A 20,154-nucleotide genomic window follows, 5' to 3' on the forward strand; every position below is an offset into this window, starting at 1 on the left:
TGCCCAACCCAACATCGTGGTAGCACTTATAAATTTAAGGCACTGATAAACCAAACACCACAGCAACACAAACCTCAAAAGAGGAAAACCATGGAGCAGTTATATCTCTCCCTTCTGCTGCTGTTTGTGTCCCTCATCTCTCTCTCCTTTTTCTTCCTTTTCTACCGGCACAATGCTGCTCGGTCCTCCATTGCTAACCTGCCACCGGGAAACATGGGTTTTCCGGTGATCGGCGAGAGCATCGAGTTTCTGTCATTGGGGTGGAAAGGGCATCCAGAGAAGTTCATATACGAACGCATGGCAAAGTACTCTTCCAAAGTGTTCAAGACCTCTCTCTTTGGAGAGAGAACAGTGATGGTATGTGGAGCTGCATGCAACAAGTTCTTGTTCTCTAACGAAAACAAACTCGTCATGTCTTGGTGGCCAGACAATGTGAACAAGATATTCCCATCCTCGCTTGAAACAAACTCTAAGGTTGAAGCCAAGAAGCTGAGACACATGCTTCCTCAGTTTCTCAGCGCCCAAGCTCTCCAACGTTACATTGGCATCATGGACACCGTTGCTCAAAGACACTTTGCTTTAGAATGGGAAAACAACACCTCTGTCACCGTGTTCCCCTTGGCCAAGAGGTGCTTATTCACTGTTAACATGTTTTTCACCTGAGACACTAATGGAATATTGGCTAGTCCCATTTTAAGTCAACTTGTTAGCGTATAGGATGGTTTTTCCTTACTTGCATGTGACAAGTTTTATATAATTCAAACTTAGAAAACAAGACAAAATGGAATAAGGTTTTAGTGTAATTAATTAACAACAAAGAATTGCAACTGAAGTTGACTGCAAACCTAGTATTTAAAACAATATAGTAAAAACGGAACCTCGGATCGGATCCTAGATCGTTTGATATTTGACGTTGTTTTTTTCACCAGGTATACCTTCTGGGTGGCTTGCCGTTTGTTTATCAGCGTTGATGATCCGATGCAAGTGGAAAAATTGTTGGAGTCTTTCAATAAAATAGCCCCAGGAATCATGTCAGTGCCCATTGACTTGCCAGGAACTCCGTTCAACAGAGCCATCAAGGCCTCCAAGTTCATTAAGGAGAAGCTGTTGAAGATTATGAGAGAGAGGAGAGAGGAGCTGGCTAATGGAACAGCGTCACAAACTCAAGACATTTTGTCTCACATGTTATCATCATGCGATGAGAATGGACAATATATGACTGAAAACCTTATTGCTGACAAGATCCTTGGCCTGTTGATAGGAGGCCACGACACTGCAAGTTCTGCATGCACCTTTGTCGTCAAATACCTTGCCGATCTCCCTCCCAATATTTATGAAAATGTCTATCGAGGTATATATATGATTCTCTTAATTACTTCGTCTTCTTATTACATGGTTAATAACCATAAGCTATTATTATTAAACTCTTGTATGATGATTTTGGTCAGAACAAATGGAGATTGCAAAGTCGAAAGCTCCGGGAGAATTGTTGAATTGGGAGGACATCCAGAAGATGAAATATTCGTGGAACGTTGCTTGTGAAGTAATGAGGCTTGCCCCTCCACTCCAGGGGGCTTTCAGGGAAGCCATGGATGACTTTGTGTTCAATGGATTCTCAATTCCAAAAGGGTGGAAGGTATTACAATTAATTTAGCTGAATGCATATGGTCCTATATATAAATAGAAAGATTTGATTTAGAGTGTTTTGTTGGTGATGCAGTTGTATTGGAGTGCAAGCTCAACACACAGGAATCCAGAGTGCTTCGCAGAGCCAGAGAAGTTTGATCCGAGTAGATTCGAAGGAACAGGACCAGCTCCTTATACTTATGTGCCATTCGGAGGAGGACCGAGAATGTGCCCTGGAAAAGAGTATGCTCGAATGGAAATATTGGTGTTCATGCACAACTTGGTGAAAAGGTTCAAATGGGAAGCCATTATTCCTGATGAGAATATTTTTATTGATCCCATGCCTGTTCCTGCCAAAGGCCTTCCCGTTCGTCTTTATCCTCACCAACCTTGAAAGGACTTCTATTTTTATATTAATTCTTCGACCAATCTTCCACCACTCCCAACCTTTAGTATCAATAATGTCTCTCTTCTTAATTACACATACATTGTGTTTATGGGACTTGCAAATAATCTTTTACACCACTGTCACAAATATCATGCTAAACAATGTAAAAAAGTTAAATTAAAGACGTATTTTGAGTTGGAAAATAATTTATAAACACATCTATTACACACTTATTTTTTTCTTCCTATCATTTTTCTTCTTATAGTTTGAATGATTTTCGTTAAACAAAAAAAGTATTATAGAAATTATAGATAATCCTAAAACGATTTATAGTTTTTTTTTATCGACAATAACAGATATATTAAAATGAAATAATAGGATTAGCTAAACTCATATGAAAAAACAAAAACTAAGAGTCATCTTATGAGCTCCTCTTCTATCCATTATTATTACAGGTCAGTATACCCAAAAAATAATAATATTTTAATTATTAAATTTTAACAATTTTCTTTTAGAACCTGAACTATCATGTTTTAGAACATAAAATATCAATATTTTAATTAATTTTGAAATATTAAAAATGAGAATAAACTTATTTCTGATATAGTTTATTTTCAACAATAGCAATTCACATGTTAAGCCTAGTCTTCAAAATCGTGACGCTTGTATAAGTGTAACCTTTTTTTTATATTTCAACAACTTACCTGTAAAAAAGAAAAACAACATAGCACTGTAATTCCCTAAGTTTCACCGATCTTTCTGCATTGTGTCTGACATGATTTGAAATAAAATAAACACAATAATAATCGATTAAGAAAAAAAAACTGAAAATCTAAAATAAAATAGAAAAAACCTTGATGAAGGAAAGTATCACGAACAGTGGCGGAACTTGGACAAAAAATGTAGGGGAGCCAAATAGATTTGTTATATATAATTTTTTTTAGTTAGAAAAAAAGCTCTTCATCTTTTCTCTTCATTTTCTCTGCTTAAAATAAACACACATAATAGTAGAATTTAAAAAAAAAAAATATTACTATCATTCACTATTATATCATGCTATTATTTTATGATACCAAACCATGAATACCATTTTAGATAAACTCTTCGTACCTTATCAATTTGATTTTGTGGTATTGTCAAATTTGAGACCGTTTTTCTCGCGTTGTAATGAATTTTTAAATTCATTATATTATAACTCTAAGAACTTTAGATATTTGTTTTTTATTGTCTTGAATTCTTGGTTCTCATAAAACCTACCTCTTAAAAAAAAAGAATCAATTTTTTTACTTTTTATCATAATCTTTCTAATATAAATTTATCATCTCTCGCCTATCTAAAAAAAATAAAATTTATATTCACAAATCACAATGCAAAACATAACAAAACTCATACCACTTTAATTAAAAAAGCAACACTTTTAAAAAAATTTACCATAAGCAGCAAAAAACACAAAATCCCTAAATTTCACAATTAAGGATTATAATAATATGGAAAAAATTATAACTAAGGTTCATACCAATCTCATAAAAGAATCCCTAAAATCATAATTAGAGTTTTATTAATTTGGGATCAACTTAATTTGGGATAAACATTCTAAAAAAATCATAATAAAATATTAACCTTGATCTGAGAGATCATGCAATAATGTATACTTCAATCTCAATTTATGTGTTTTTCAACCTCTATTTCCCAATCTATCTCTTTGTATTTATTTCTCTTCACACACTTTCATCATAATTTACATGGTGGAAAGATCTTATGACGAAAAAAAAAAATCCTAATCTCTTTTATAAATCAATGTCTCCATTAAATTTTTTTATTTTATCTTTTATTATAATTTTTCATAATATAAACTTAATATAAATAATATATAAATATAATTTAAAAAATATATAAAAAAAATCAAAAAAATCAAAAAAAAAATAAAAAATGGGGGAGCCACGGCTCCTCCCTGTCACCACATAGGTCCGCCAGTGATCATGAACCAATATTTAATAAATTTAAGGATCAACGCCACAAGAATTGTATTTTAAAAAACTTTAAAAACGGTAAAAATATTTTCAAAAATCTAATTTGGATTTCATAAATCAAATCCAGATAGTTGAATTAAATATAAATCCAAATTTGAATATTTAGATTAAGTTTTAAATCTAAATCAAAATATTTTTGTCAAAGTTTTAAATCTAAATTCATTTTTTTAAAAATAATTTAAATTTAATTTTTAGATTCATAATTTTTAATAAAGAATAATTTTTTTATAAATTAATTTTAAATTCAATTACGTGTTTTCCAAAAATAAAGTAATAATTTCATCTAATAAATAAATATATAAAAGTTTTAAATAAGATCTAAAATATTACAAAAATATAACAATATTACACTACAAAAATATAATTTTTATTAGTAGTATGTTACTAAACCGTTAAAAAATAAAATAAATTTTGTTAATTATTTAAATCGCTGCAAATTTTACACTCCATTTCAAAACCATGATATGAGTTTAGTTCGGTCGTGTTTTCTCTGAAAAATTAGGAAGCTCCGACACGTCATAATAATGGTGCCTCACATGAACGACGTACACACACTGCGTCAAGCATGCTCTGTAGGGTCAGACACGCTCTGTTTAGGGACACGTTGGAGAAGACACGGTTTCTATTATTTTTATCAATTGATAGTTTGGAAAGTACTACTTTTATGGGGGTATAGGAAGAAAAACAGGGAGGTGCGGGAAGAAGCACCTCACTTGCATTCTTCACTATCCCAAATTTACCATTTTATCCTTAATTAATTTATATTTGACAATGGGCGAAAAGGAGTGGAAGAGTAAATATCATTTACTGCGACAACGTATTTTGTCTGAGCTGCACCCCCAATTATTTTCACAGCTTCTTTCTCTCTCCCATTTCTTCTTCAAGTCCTATGTGCTTTTTGAGTGTTAATATTAGTTTTGTATTTTTTTTTTGTTATGTGAAACAAATTTCAAGAAAAAGCGAAATGAATTTCAAAATCCGTTTCAAGAAAAAGCGAAATGAATTTCAAAATTCGTTTGTTTTTTTTTTGTTTAGAAACAGAATTCGTGATCCGTTTCAGAAAAGTATGAAACCAATCTCGAAATTCATTTCAGAAGTTTCCATTTTTTTTTTATGAAACGGCTTTTGGGATCCGTTTCATATTGTTCTGAAAGGGATCACGAATTCCATTTCACAAATTTTAAACTTTTTTCCAGAAATGGAATTCGTAATTAGTTTCAAAAAATTATGAAACGGATTTCAAAATTCGTTTCATAAATTTTCATGTTATTTTATGAAACGGATTTCGAGATCCAGTTCATACTTTTCTGAAACGAATCACGAATTTTGTTTTTAAAATTTAAAAAATATATACTTTAAATAAATTAAAAATAGTTATAATACAATGAATAATTTTTTAATTTACAGCTTAAATAATTTTTAATTTAATTTGTTTTACAATTTTTCTTTTATATAATTAATTAAAAAATAAATTAAATAAAAATTTAAAATAAGTTCAACTTTAAATTAAAAAATAATATATATATATATATATATATCACTCTCTTAACCATGAAGTCAAGAAAATAAATATTAAAACTGAAATAAAATAAAATAGAATATTAAAAAAAACACAAAATGAATACCGAATTGGATCTCAAAATCCGTGTCTGGAAATTGTGAAACGGATTCTTTTACTGTTTTTTCTCTTTCTTCATTCATTTAACTTTAACTTTAGGCAAAATTAGAAATAAAAGAAGTTTTGAAGGTAGAGGAGAAATGATTTGGAGTGCAGGAAGAAGCCCGTATCAATTTTTGGGTGAAGCCCAGTTTGAATGGATCAGGAGGGTTTGGGCCATCGCCTCTATCATTTTCACACTTTCCCAAGTTTTTTATTTTTTTCTTCTAAGCTCTCGCTTTCCACTCCTCCCACCCTCTCTTCTCTTTCCTTCCCTTCCTTCTACCCTTCCGGGATCAGATCTACTTCCCTCACCACTCCTCCTTCGCGGTGCGTCACGCGCCACTATCCCTCTAAACTGACGCAGGCAACTCCCTCTTCTTGGTGTCATGCTTCTGTATTTCATGTTCAATTTTTAGGTTTTTCATCATCGTTTGCATGATTTTGCATTATTCTAATAGTTTCCTTTATCAATCGGTTGTTCTTCATTTTTCCTTCTAGCTCATCATCTCATCGCTGGAGGCATGCTTTGTAGAGTGCTAGGGTACTGTTATTTCGAATTTGTCAATTTCAACTATTTTATTTTATTTTTCATATGTTCGGTGTTAAACGATGTTATTGCAACTTTATTTCATTTTTTTGGTGTATGACGAATGAACCAAAATAAATAAGTAGTTCCCCACGTTCCATTTGTTACTAAGGCATGTCCCAACCTGTTTGGTCACTTCTACTCATGTAGTTTTGTCCTTAGCTTCATTGTCTCCCTTCTTCCTGCACAGTAATTTCGTTTCATCACTCTTAACAAATTCGGGGCTCTTCACATTTATGTTAGTTCAGTTTGGGTTTTTTCTGTGTCTTTCTCTTTCGCAACATTGTCGTGATCATGAATCATGTCATGATGTTCATGCACCTTCCCCCCCGCCCCGGCCCATTTCTTGTTACTGATGGTGTTGGTTGAAGTTGTTGATATGGAGTGTAAAAGGCTTTATCTTTCTTTGGTTCTTGTAAAACTAAGATATTGAGGCATGGTTATTGTTGTTGTATGTTGATGGATTTGAGTTTTAGGGTTTCTAGTGGTGTGATCTGCTGATTATCCTTAAAGTGTTAAGGTGAAACATCAGCAACGAAAGTAAACTTTGCTACATTACCAAATACGAAATGGCGGAAAATAGATTCTGTGTAAATTGATGGTTCAAATGCTACTTGTTGCCATTTTACTCCTTTAACTGTATTGTTCAACAAGCTAGTCTCTCAAAGATATGAAATAGTAACCAAACTCATCCTTTTATTCTCTGACTTTAGTTTTTCACGACAACGAATGTGATGTTTTAGTTCTTTGAGATACAAATTTGGTTGTAAAAATCTGCAGACTAATGAAGTCCTTAGAAACTTTTTGCCTGTATGATCAATTTAGAATTTTAATCTAAATTTACTTCACATTGATTATTGGTTGCAGATTATTTTTCGAGGATTAAATAGCTGTCATTTATTAGACTTTTATGATGGATGTTGCAAGAGCAGTGTAATTATTGTTTGTCCTCTTGTATGCTTAAGCTAAAAATTCTGTATCTATTTCCTTGTTCATTTTATTCTTTCATTAACGTGAAGTTTGTGAGGATGGGGATAGCCAAAACATGAACCTTTATATAGTAAGCATCCAATTCTTTTTATTTTCCTTTTCTTTTATGGTGATAGGAAGTAATGCTATTTGAGTCCTTAAATTATCCAGTATACAGATTTTTCATCAATATGGCGAAATGAGATTGTCAAAAACTGTTGAGTTAGTTTTAAAATCCTACAATTTGCCTCATTATATTCAATGTTTTAAAAACCGTCACATTGTTTGTCTTTAAGTCGGGGACTTACCCTGTAGATTAGATGAACCAGCATTCACTTCAAACAGTTCATAATTTCTTCTTTCTAATATGGCAGACTCTTCCTTTGGAATTTTGAAAGAAAGAGGGTATTCTTTTATGGATTGATTGAATGATATTTAGTATGCTTGTGGTGCAGTGTGATGAAATGGAGCATGCTTAAAATTCAAAATTTTCAACTTAAATTGCATTAAGAAAGAATTGTATCAACTATGCGTATACATCACTGTTTTGGTGGAGGTTTGGTCCTCGCGCCACTGTATTTTTCTTTTCAAAGTTTTCTGAATTTATCAAATGGATAATTTTCTCTGTTTATAGTAACTCTATTTGGAAAACAACATGAATTTTTTATGCATTTCAATGTGCTGTCAATCATTAATTATTACGTGTTTTATTTGATGTGGGAATTATGTTTTCTTAGTAAAGTGTTTATGTTGAGTCTTGCTCTTGAAAGGCCTTGGATAATTTATTCCTCATATCAGCACTTCCATTTTCTTGGAATCCTAGTGGTATTTACGTTTTGATTTTTTTATTGCAGTATATGATCAACAATGGCATCTGAAGAAGTTCTGAAGGTTGTTTTCCCTTTCCTGGAGGGCGTTGATCTTGCTTCTTGCATGGCTGTTTGTAAGCTGTGGAAAGACATAGCTGGAGATGATTTCTTTTGGAAATGTCTGTGTGCCAAGAGATGGCCTTCAATCTGCAAGCGACCTAATCCTTCAACTTTAACCTACTACAACTTGTACAGAACCTTTTATAAACGTCAGCATCGTAGAATTCTTCTCCCTCCAAGAATCTCATTTGATGATTTGGATTTTTTCATTGACATTTGGGCTGAAAACATATTACTCTTCTCAGAAGTGGTGCCTGGTTCTGTACTTCAAGCAGGTTTTAAAATTCCTGCATCTGGGGTTTGTGAAATGCTCAAATATCACCTGGAAGGTTCGGAATACAAGATGACTTTTCCTGTGGAACCCAGGTTTACTATCCCTTGTGGACAAAATCAGAATGTTAGTGTCTCTGTCATGGTTGGGAAGAAGGATTCAAATAAGTTTGCTCGCATAATAAATAAATCCATGTTTGATTACATTGATCGCTCATCATATAGAGCGTTGGCTTTTGATTACCTAGACATAGCCCCTGACTACCCATTTTTGACTGGCATCCGTGCGTGGATATCTTTGCTATTCATGGAAGATAAAAAAGATCTTATGGATGTATTTGGGATCCAGATGGATTTCTGTGATGTGGCAAATTCTAAGGAAGAAGTCTTGTGGCTATTGGACATGCTTGACTGGAAGTAAAAGAGAGATTTCCCACTGTTACAACAAAATTAATTGGATATTGTGATCTGATGTTAACTTGTGAGTTTATATGGGTGTATTGCAAAGTTTATGTTAATGTCTCGAGTGTTTGGACAATGTAAATCTCCGCAATCCTTTGTTATCAATAAATGTCTTCATTAAGCCCCTACTTTAGCACGTGATAATGTTATTTTATCGGTTCAACCTAGATTGGGTTATCTTTGACTGTGGTGAAGTGAAGAACACTCTCTGTAGTAGTTTGGAGAAGTGTTGTCTTCTATGGTAGGTTGCATCATTATCTGTATGTTTTGTACTTGTTTGAAAATGTTACGTTTCTATTGTATGATACTTGATGTGATTCATGGAGAGGTATGACTATTTGTATGAATAGAGACTTTGTGTGTAGACGTAGTTTTGCAATTAAGTGTAGTGGGTTGTTAAGTGACAAGGGTTGTTATGCAAATATTTTACTGTTAATTTGGAGAAACTTTCGATTTGAGGGAGAGGAATTTCTGTGTTTTTTTATTCTTTCTTTTTTACTTTGGTGTTTGCAAAGACATCTTAGTATCCAGTGAACTTAACGTGGATTCCAAATAAAACTAGTGTGTTAAACATGGACTGCACTCAATTATGACTTCGCTGAAGTATAAGGTCGAGAACTTTACCAGAATGGATGATTTTTTCAGTGTGACGGTTAAAGAAGCATCTCGAAGACTTTAAAAGTTTTTTTTAAGCTGATTTCACATTCTTTTCTAGTTTTATCATTAAATTAAGATAATAGAAAATGTATTTGATACACCGATATTTATTTTAAAAATATAAAAATAATAGGATATGATACTTTATATATGTACGTTAAAAAAGTTTACAAATATTTTTTAAAACAGGATAAATATATGATTTTTATTGTGTAAACCCAAATTAAAATCATATATATTAAAATTATTAACATAAAAAATATAAATAATTGTTATCGTAAAAATATTACTATTTTATAGATTAAATACTTGATTGATAAGTATTACTAAAATATCAAACATAAGTACATGTTGAATACGAATATATGATTCAAATTAAAATATTGATGTATCATAACCACTAAAATATTAATAACTTTCGAATACTTTAAAAGTTGAATCTAAATTACGTTTTCATTATCGAAAAGAATAATAAGAAAAAAAACGTTGTTAGAGAAAATTCAATGTAATAAAATGTTGAAGCAAGTTAAGAAGAAAAAAAAGATTGTAGTATGACTATGAATGGAGTTTGAGAATTTCTACATGACAAATTCCTTGGACAATAATTTATATATGAAATAGACATACTCATACTATATAAGTAATGAAAAAGTAATCAGATAAATCATATATGAGGATAATCATTGTTGTTATTCTCATTACCAAAAATGCATCACTATTTCAAGCAAATCTTGATGTAGGGAAGAGAGAACTCTATTCTTAAGAAATAGGGTACAATGTCTAAGAATGAGAATAACACTAGGAAGAGATCTAAGTCTAGACAAAGAAATGGTGGAAGAAATGTTTCTGACATTATAACTTATATGGAGGTGTGACCCTCGTGAACCAAGAGGAAACATTAGGGTTTTAAATCATTTGTTAATGTAGGGTATTTATGTCATTTTCGTAGACATATATAGGGTACAAGAAGAAAATATGGTATGCAGGAAGAAATATCCAGATCTTAATGATGTCTAACCATGCTAATGATATAGAGAGGACTATAAATCTTGCTTCCTGACCGGTGTCAAGTAAAAAATAATTAATAATGCAGTTTTACATTAACAAGTTTATAATTAACTGTGATATGTATGAATTTTGACATCGATAATTATTAATATAATTTTATTTTATTTAAAATATAAAAATATTTATAAGTGTTATATAGTTATAATTGATAATTTATTTGAAACACATCAAAATTTATTCGATAAATGCATCGTTTAGGTGTATTTAAAACAAATAAGAAAAAATAATTTGAAAGAATGACAAAAGGCAATATGAAAAAAGAGGACATTTTTTTTCATAAAAAAATGCAATATTTTCATTATAGAAGAATTTGAAAAAGTCTATAAATTTCAAAAAAATTCTTTTTTTTTTCTAAAAATTAAAAATAGTATCTTTCAAACATTTCAAGTTTTCATATTTTAAACCTTCACATTTCAAGTTTTCACTGAGGGACAATCTTCGAGGGTCACAAAGATGTTTTTTATTGTTTCTTGGTCAAGACCTTATAGATTCTAAGATGTTTATTTTGTGTTTAGAAAACGATTGTAGGAATAAAAGATAAAAATAGTATATTTGTCTTTAGATAATCTATGATATGAATTTATCTCCAGATATTATTTTAATTAATGGAGTTAATTATTTCAGATTTCAACATAAATGTAGTAAAATCAAAGATCATTATTTATACCTTAAATAATATCCTATTTTAATTATTGAAGTTAATTATTTCAAATAATACACTACTAAAAAAACTCATATTTTCTACAAATTTTGTTTTGAATTTTTTTTTGTAAAACATACTTACAAATTTTGTTATAAAAAAATTGTAAGCAATTGCTACCAATTTTTTTGCAAAACATTTTGTATAAAACACTTTTCACAACAAATTTTGTAGAAAATACTTACGAATCTTATAATTTTGTAAAAGATAATTACTCGCGAAGGAACACTAGTGTAGTAAGGATTTTTGGCACCAGTTGTTTTTGGTATTTTGCCCCGGTTCTAGAATTGAGGCATATCAGGGCGAGGTCAAAAGGACATGACTTTTGACCTCAGGTGTGCGAACCGAAGCCAAAGCACAATATGCAGTTTTCGAACCCTAGCGACCATCTTCTTTACGCTGCCGCCACATACAGATTTGTCGACCACCGCAGCCTCGCACCAGTCCATTCAACCACCATGGAATCAACCAACTTTCAGTAGAACACGAACGACAACAGACCTCCATTGTAGACGCAAATGTCACGACACACCACCTCTACAACACGAGCATATTGGAAATCGTCGTCGCGAGAACGAACGTGTCAACGCCTGCATCGCGAGTTCAGCCTCACCGCGAACTACCATTGAAATCACTTGCACCTTGAAACATCATCTCGATGCTCATAGAAACCCTAATCGCGCCACAAAGCACCTACAATGAGCGAAACGCGCAATACACTATGGCGGCTCTGAATCGAACAGTAGATGTTTGATTTGGAGATGAAGAGGAACAGTGTTGCAATTCACAATTTGGGGACCTAAATAAGATATATGGCCTTAGTTCAATTAATAACTGAGGCCTAAAGTGCATACTGTCTCGGTCTGATTCCACCCAAGGCCACAAACTCTGCTGCCAATGACATTTTTTAAATTTTGAGGAACTCTGATGCCTTATAGGCTTCGCTTGCCTTTTGATCGAGGTAGAAAAGCGCCTATAGGCTTCGGTTGACTTTTGACCCGAGACAAACAAGTTTGAAAAATTGCAAAGATGTCACTGCGTCCTTATAGGCTCCGGTTCTGCAATAATCGAAGCCTATAAGGCGATGTAAAACCAACAAATTACACTAGTGAAATTACCTGTCAATTAATATTTTTAGAAAAAAAAAACAGGAAAAAATATTTTCTTAAACTTTTTTAACAAATTTATAAGAAAAAATTCTATGTAATATAAATTTTTTCAATAATGATAATAAAATTAAAAATTATTAATTATACCTTAAACACTATTTAAGGTGACTGATTACCATTACCCTGGTGAACTATAAGTGTTCATTCCACATTATATTTGTCTGTATATGATTTAAAAATTTAGGAAACTTGAATCCTTTAATTTTTTTTGGTGGTGTGGTGCCTAGAGGGGTCTCTTCATGCACTAACGGAGTATTATAGGGGCAAGAAGGTGTGATGGCTTCCACAAATTTGTCAGAATTCAGTACATCAATGTAATGATAATTAAACATTTAATTCTAATAAATATCAAAACATAAAATTAAACAAGTTAAAGAAGGAGAACGGATGAAATACAGCTGTTTCTAGAGAAAAAGAAAATCAAACATATACTTATTCTTTTTACTTATATCTCATTTCTCCTGTTCCATTCCTTTAAGTAAAAAAAAATCACTCTTTCATACTACTTAGAAATATTGATTTCATAATAGAGTATTTCTAATATCCGAGTATTTATAGTTTCACGTACAAAATTATATATATATATATATATATATATATATATATATATATATATATATATATATATATATATATATATATAGATAGATAGATATATATAGATAGATAGATATAGATAATGAATGTTTAAAATATAAGAATTTGAATAGTTATATAATATCTTGTTCTTAAGTTATTATACTTAATAATTGTGTGTTCTTTTATTTTAGTATGGAAATTATTTTGAGAACATTAAATTTTATTTGATATTCTTTTATAATATAAGAATTTGAATAGTTATATATTATCTTTTCCTTAATATTCTTAATAATTTGTGTGTTCTTTATTTTAGTATGGAAATTATTTGATATGTTTTTATAATCATATTTTAACTATGACTCATTTTTTCTTTTTAACAATTATGTCTTTTAAACAAATTCAATTATTTTTAAATAGAGAGAATATATATATATATACATACATATATATATATATATATATATATATATATATATATATATATATATATAAAGTTTGTAATATATTATTTTAGTTTTTCCGGTTTCTTTTTCTTCATGTGTTCCTTATATGATTTTTTTTAATGTTTAGTAGTATTTTTCTAATTTCAAGAATTATTTTTAGGTTAAATATGATATTATTCCTAAATTATAATATAAAATTGGAATTGGTATATAGTTGAACTTTGATTATGTTTAACTTTTAACTTTAGAAAGAAATGGACATATGACGCGTATATATTGTCCACATTGTAATTAAATTATGTTTTGTTCAGTCTTAATTATAATTTAATTTTATTTTAGATAAACTAGGAAATGCAATAAATTATTTAACTTCAAAAAATATTAATAAAATTGTCCATTTTATTCTATTTATTTTATATTACAATATAGAAGTAATTTTATGTATGTATATAGGGTCGAGATTGTCCCAACAACTTAAGGATAGAGGACATCTTGACATAGATAAAAGGCCAAACAAATATTTCACGTTGTAGTAGAGATCCACCTAGGCAAAAGAACTTTTCACAACAATTAAGGACAAGTAAGTACATTAAACAAAACTTAAAACGACATAGTCGTGTATATTTCAGACTCAACAGTCTAGGCCCATCTAGATAGTATAGTATAAATAGTATTGTTCATGTTGGGAATAGTCCAAGTATGAGTCAAAGTCCCACATTGGATAGAATAGACAAAGTTAAAGTCTCACATGGGATGAAATAGACAAAGTTAAACATTATATAAGAATAAATACTCATAACATCATTGTCTTAAGGTTTTAGGTTAAAGTGGTGTCAACTATCTTTTATATGTGTAAGACTAATGTCATATAACTATATGGAACCACAATTTCTCAATGATTATAACCATAACCTATATATATATATATATATATATATATATATATATATATATATATATATATATATATATATATATATATATATATATATATATATATATATTCCAAATGTGAGTTAAAGTCACACATTGGATATAATAGACAAAGTTAAACACTATATAAAAATTCCGGTAAAACAGTTTACATTTACTGTAAATGTATACGTAAAGTAATTAAAAATTTAGTTAATAATACGGATATAAATGTCAAAGGAAAAATAATTAATCCTATTGTTGATTGTAAAAGTTTCAATTAAATAAAAACAAAATATCTTAAAGCACCATTAAAAAGCAATAAACTACTTTTATTAATTCTCAATTTTTCTATTGCAATTAATGAATGACAATAAATTTACTTTATTTGAAATTAATATTATTCATTAATTTTTTAATTAATTCTATTAATTTCTTCCTCTTATGATGAATTTATGATGAAAATATATGTTTTAAAATCAATAGTTAAAAAAAACGAAATATAAAATATTTATTATTAATTATAATATCTTATTGTTATACATAAATACAAACATGTTTATAAAATTAATTTTATTAAAATAAGCGTTCATGTAAGTTAGAATAGTATTACTATTTGTAAATATTTATATACACTTCTACTATATTTTTATATATAAAATTTAATAAAGAAATTAATCAAAAATCATAATAATATAAAAGAATACAAAGTGTTGACTCAATGTAAAAACTATTAGTTTAATGGTTCCTTCGTTATATTGTTTTCTATTAAAAATGTTATAACTACTTCAAATCAATTATAAAAATATTTTAATTATTCTATTCTTTTATTTTTAACTTAAAATACTAATTAACATACATATTAAAATAGTATGGATGACAAGAGGGTAGTGCAGGTTTCATGATCACATCCTTATCTCAGCAATAAAAATTCATCTCCATCTCCAAGTTTAGTGGACGAATAATTTTTGTCCTATCTTCATCACACCGAAAAACAAGTATACTCGTAAACCCATACTTATATTCATTTTCTTACTATTTCAAATATCAATTAAATAATCTCATCCCAAAGAAATCAAGATACTACCAAAATATTAAACATTAGAATAACATACTTTTTTCTTCATGAAACAATGAAATACTAAGAAAATTATTATAGTTGTATAAATCTCAAATTAAAGTATCAAATTATAACTAGAGAAAATTCAAATAACTATATAAATACTAAACAATTAGACATAAAAATTTTATGATAGTCAAAGCGTTTAGTAGTTACTAGAATATAATGACCTTCATCGTCGTATTCATTTTCATTCACAAGAACGTCTTTTTCTTTTAATTTTTTAACTCCTAGAAACATCAAATATAAAATATTAAATGAGAATTTGTAAAAAATTAATAATAATAAATATTAATATATTTGAATAAATTACCTTAATGGTTTGAGTTTTATATCCAATTTATTATACATATCAAAACTTCTATATTAATATGATAAAATCCACTATGATAAGAATTTAATATCTTTGCAACTAGTATATATATTATCTTACCTAATAAATTATAGATATTAAATTAAACAAATATATATATATATATATATATATATATATATATATAATTAAAAACATCATAGTATTACTCGTATCTATGTCCGTACTCAATTAATATGAAAATTATCGGTTAAAACCGAAATGGATTCGATTAATACCAAAAGATACACGTTTATTTGCTTGCCATGCCATCTCTAAAAATGAGGCATTTGGTAAGAGTTTATTTTTGAAACATACGAAAGTACAATTTTACAATGGAAACATCACAGTCCTAATTCTCACGTCAGAATGCAATGTTACCAAATCCAAGAACAATACACCTAAAAATTTCTGCTGGCTTCGTAGCTCTGCCCAAATTGCCAATAAGAAGGTGCAACCTCGTCGAACTCCACCACTTTTCCATCACTGGTACCCACCTTAAAGGACAAACATTTTCCGACCAAGTTTTCTCCGGTCAACCAATTCTGTCCCCAAACCCTAGACATGGATTTCCACACACCATCAGATCCCTTGATGCTGACCTCATGAACATCACCGGCATTGCCAACGTTGTACACCAAAACCAGAAGCCAATAAGGGTTCCCTGCAGTTTGGAACCTGACACCGCCAGTTTTGGTGCATGGCACTCTGCGATACTTCACCGGGATGATCCCAGCTCTGTATGCGGCAATGGTGGTGAACATTTTCATGGACAAGTCGAAGTGTTTCTGTGGAGGGTTGCACCAGTGGTCGAAATTCGGTGGGGAGTAATTGGGTGGACAGAAATTTGTTGCAGTTATTTTGATTGAGCCTGCATTGGGAATGCACCATTGAGGATCGTTCACACACTTGATCTCAAAACATGCACCACAACTCAGGCCATTGTTGAACAGTGCTGTGCTTAGGGCTGCGGTTTCAAGCCCGTAACCTTGCTGGAACAGATCACCATAACCACAAGCTCCCTCTGCATATATCATCGTCCATTCAAAACAGTAATCAGATTAATTAACAATGTCATTTTATTTTGTGGGATCCACCTTTAATGTATTACTATAAAGGGAATTTCTTGTTTGGAAGAACAGACATATTTCTATAATAAAAACAAAATAATTAATATATAAATTCAATGCAGTACCGACAAAAATTGTAAATACTAATTAATAGTAAAGAGAAAAATCTGAAATTACCTCTTTGTCTCATTCAAAGACAAAATTTGCAGATAAACTTTTGTATCCTCTTTTTCTATTTTTATTATAATTTTAGGTAAGTTATCTACCATGTCTTGTTTTAGTTTTCCTGTTTTAATATATATTTATGTCTCGTTATAATTTTTTCTTTCTATATTAATTAAATAAAGAATATAATTAAAAAGATTATCTTATATATGTTAACGTTTAAAAAAAATATATAAAGAAAACAGATTTCATTCGAAACCCTGCCGTTAAAAAAAGAGAGGCGGGGCATATCACAAGGTAAAAAGAGTTTAATTGAGTTAATAATGTTAATCGAAACTACTAATGAAATAAAATAAAATAAAATAAAAACGTAGACGACATAAATAATAATTAATTATATCATAAATATTTAATTAATATTCATGTGTTTCATTGCAATAAATTAATAATAAATATTAAGGAAACGTTAAAATGATAAAGTAAAACTATTATTGTATCCTTTTTTTACTCTTGTTTTCTTCTTACCTTCTTTTTATAACTCGTAACATATCAAATAATGCATTAATTATCAAAACTCTCCATAATCAAGGAATAAATGATTTTAAATAATAATCAATGCATTTCTTCATCTCCCATCTCAGCATTGATAGATGAACACTGAATAGTTTACAGAGGAAAAAAAATCTAATCAAATTTTTTTAAAAAAAAAAGAGAGAAGAAATGTAGACAGACTCAGAGTTAGTCCATGATGAATGATGAAAATGAGAATGATAGAGTGATTTTATGCATAAAGTTGCAGAGAAGAGTTTTACTTACGCATGGTTTCTCCACCTTGCATGTCACCATAGAAAGTTGCACGGGCATTATGCCATATACTGTGAACTGCAGGGGGATGATGCCATTTATTGTGAACTGCAGGGGCATGATGCCATTTACTGTGAAGTGAGAAAGCTGGTACAGAGAGAACCATTAAAAGGACCAAAGGAACCAAACTCTTAGACAAAGCCATCACCATGAGTGTTTCAGAAGAAGAAGGAGATGAAGAAGATGAAGTGGGAGCTTAAGTTTGATGAACGAAAAAGAGGTGTATTTATAGGTGAGAGAAGTGTTAGATGGTAGTGCAGGAAATAAAAACAATTTAAGGTAAATAAGGTTTAATTCTTCATATCTGGTCAAAGTGGCTTTATTATAGTATATAAAATAACTCAGTTTTTGTTACTATAAATAAATTATTCATAAATGATGCTTTTAAAGATAATTATAAATATTGGACACCGGAATGTAAATCGATCAATAATCATTGTGAAAAAAAAAAATCATATTCCTCTTAATTTTGTTTTGAAATGTAAGTAACTTTATTGTAAAAAATAGAAAATTATAAGAAAATTTTATCAAATATCTTGTAAAATATTTTGTATAAAATAATTTTTACAACAAATTTTGTAAAAAATGTTTATAAATTTTATAATTTTGTAAAAAATTATTACTCAAAAATAAATTACTTGTCAATTAAAATTCTTTAAAAGATGATAGAAAAAATTTTTTCTTAATTTTTTTTAATAAATTTGTAAGAAAAATTTCATGTAATAAAAAAAATTTAGTAATGTTTTAATATTATTTTATATTTATATGCCTTTGGAATCATTAAATTCTTGCATAATTGCAATTAATTAGTGTTTATGTTTTTTTATTTAAATTAAATACATTTCAAAAACTTCGCAATGACTCACCAAAACAGAGCTAATTTCTCAACTGAAAATTCACTTTTTATATGGAATAAGTCTAAGTTTATAATTATTTTTGTATTTCTATCTCTTTCTTCAAATTTTAGCATTACGTATTTTCCTTTTTATATTAAAGTTTAAATCTTTCCAAGTTTAAGTGCTGCTACTTTATTATTAATAATTGCTCATGCTGGATTTACCATGGTTATTTAAGGCTTTGTAATCGAAATCATAAATATTATTTATTTACTTTTACTTTTGATATAAATTTTGAGTGATTTATCATATCTCTTTTAATTGTTTTATTTTAATCAACAATTATGTATCATTATATTTTCTCCATATGTTTATATAATTAGTTATTTATCTCTATATTAATTAAATTTATATATATATATATATATATATATATATATATATATATACTTAAAATTTTAAAAATAACAGATAAAAAACTTTTTTTTTGTGAAAAATCGAACAATTAGAAAGAGTAATATAACTATTCCCCACCGTTACATTTTTGAGTTAATTTTTTTTAATATATATAAACTAATATTTTTCATACCAATACTCTTCCAAGTAAAGCTAACTTCAAAATGTATTTTTTATCAAAATCTTGTGTTCAACCTTTTTGTGATTAAGAAAAGAAAATATCTTATTCATGTGATTAGTTTAATCTTTTACTTTTTTTCATTTTTATTTTATTTTATTTTATTTAATACATGTATATTGAGAACAAATACATCATGTGTTTAAAAATAGTGAAAACAAATACTTTTTTATGTATTTTATATTTATTTTATAAAAATGCATAAATATAACACTACAAAAAAATTTAAATAGTGACCAATAATTGTTAATAACTATAGTAACTACTTTATATACAAATTTATAAAATTATAAGTTATTAGTTATTAAAGTAGTCACTACTATAAATACAAAATTTGAATATAAAATTATAACTGATTACTAAATTGGTTTTTAAATTTAATTATTATGGTTTTAACTATTAAAGAAATTGGTTATTAAAAAGCAGCTACCTAAATTTTGAGTAAAAAACTAATTAATTTCTAAATTAGTCTCTAATTAATTAACAAGTAATTTAATAATTAATTAGTAACTAATTTAATGATCAATTACAATTTTTTTACGTCTAACAGTGATTATTTTTATAATTAATAATTTTTAATTTTGTAAATTACTATCAAGCATATTTTTTGTTTCTAAGATTAATTTCTAATCGATAATTGTCTTGGAGTGTAATAAATAAACCCA

At 28.9% G+C, this 20,154-nt stretch overlaps 3 protein-coding genes across 4 annotated transcripts; 2 read left to right on the plus strand and 1 right to left on the minus strand.

Moving 5' to 3' along the window:
* Positions 1–90: 90 nt before the first annotated feature.
* LOC114183790 (beta-amyrin 28-monooxygenase-like) lies at positions 91–2,228 on the plus strand. The gene is made up of 4 exons (XM_028070930.1): positions 91–629; positions 930–1,351; positions 1,449–1,636; positions 1,721–2,228. The coding sequence occupies exons 1-4, from the start codon at positions 91–93 to the stop codon at positions 2,018–2,020; spliced, it is 1,449 nt and encodes a 482-aa protein (XP_027926731.1). The 3' UTR covers positions 2,021–2,228.
* Positions 2,229–5,898: 3,670 nt separating this feature from the next.
* On the plus strand, positions 5,899–9,048 carry LOC114185676 (F-box protein At5g39250). 2 transcript variants are annotated; one of them, XM_028073544.1, is made up of 3 exons: positions 5,915–6,068; positions 6,203–6,245; positions 8,114–9,048. In XM_028073544.1, the coding sequence occupies exon 3, from the start codon at positions 8,127–8,129 to the stop codon at positions 8,877–8,879; it is 753 nt and encodes a 250-aa protein (XP_027929345.1). In that variant the 5' UTR covers positions 5,915–6,068; positions 6,203–6,245; positions 8,114–8,126; the 3' UTR covers positions 8,880–9,048. The 2 variants fall into 2 exon arrangements, with proteins under 2 accessions (XP_027929344.1, XP_027929345.1); XM_028073543.1 differs by lacking the exon at positions 6,203–6,245 and having other exon boundaries at positions 5,899–6,068.
* A 7,104-nt stretch (positions 9,049–16,152) lies between these two features.
* On the minus strand, positions 16,153–18,260 carry LOC114185907 (expansin-A23-like). The gene is made up of 2 exons (XM_028073857.1): positions 17,972–18,260; positions 16,153–16,944 (listed from the first exon to the last, which is right to left on the minus strand). Exons 1-2 carry the CDS (start codon positions 18,168–18,170, stop codon positions 16,322–16,324), a joined length of 822 nt encoding a protein of 273 aa, XP_027929658.1. The 5' UTR covers positions 18,171–18,260; the 3' UTR covers positions 16,153–16,321.
* Between the last annotated feature and the right edge of the window lie 1,894 nt (positions 18,261–20,154).

Source organism: Vigna unguiculata, chromosome 5 (assembly GCF_004118075.2).
Source record: "Vigna unguiculata cultivar IT97K-499-35 chromosome 5, ASM411807v1, whole genome shotgun sequence".
NCBI classification, from domain to species: Eukaryota; Viridiplantae; Streptophyta; class Magnoliopsida; order Fabales; family Fabaceae; genus Vigna; species Vigna unguiculata.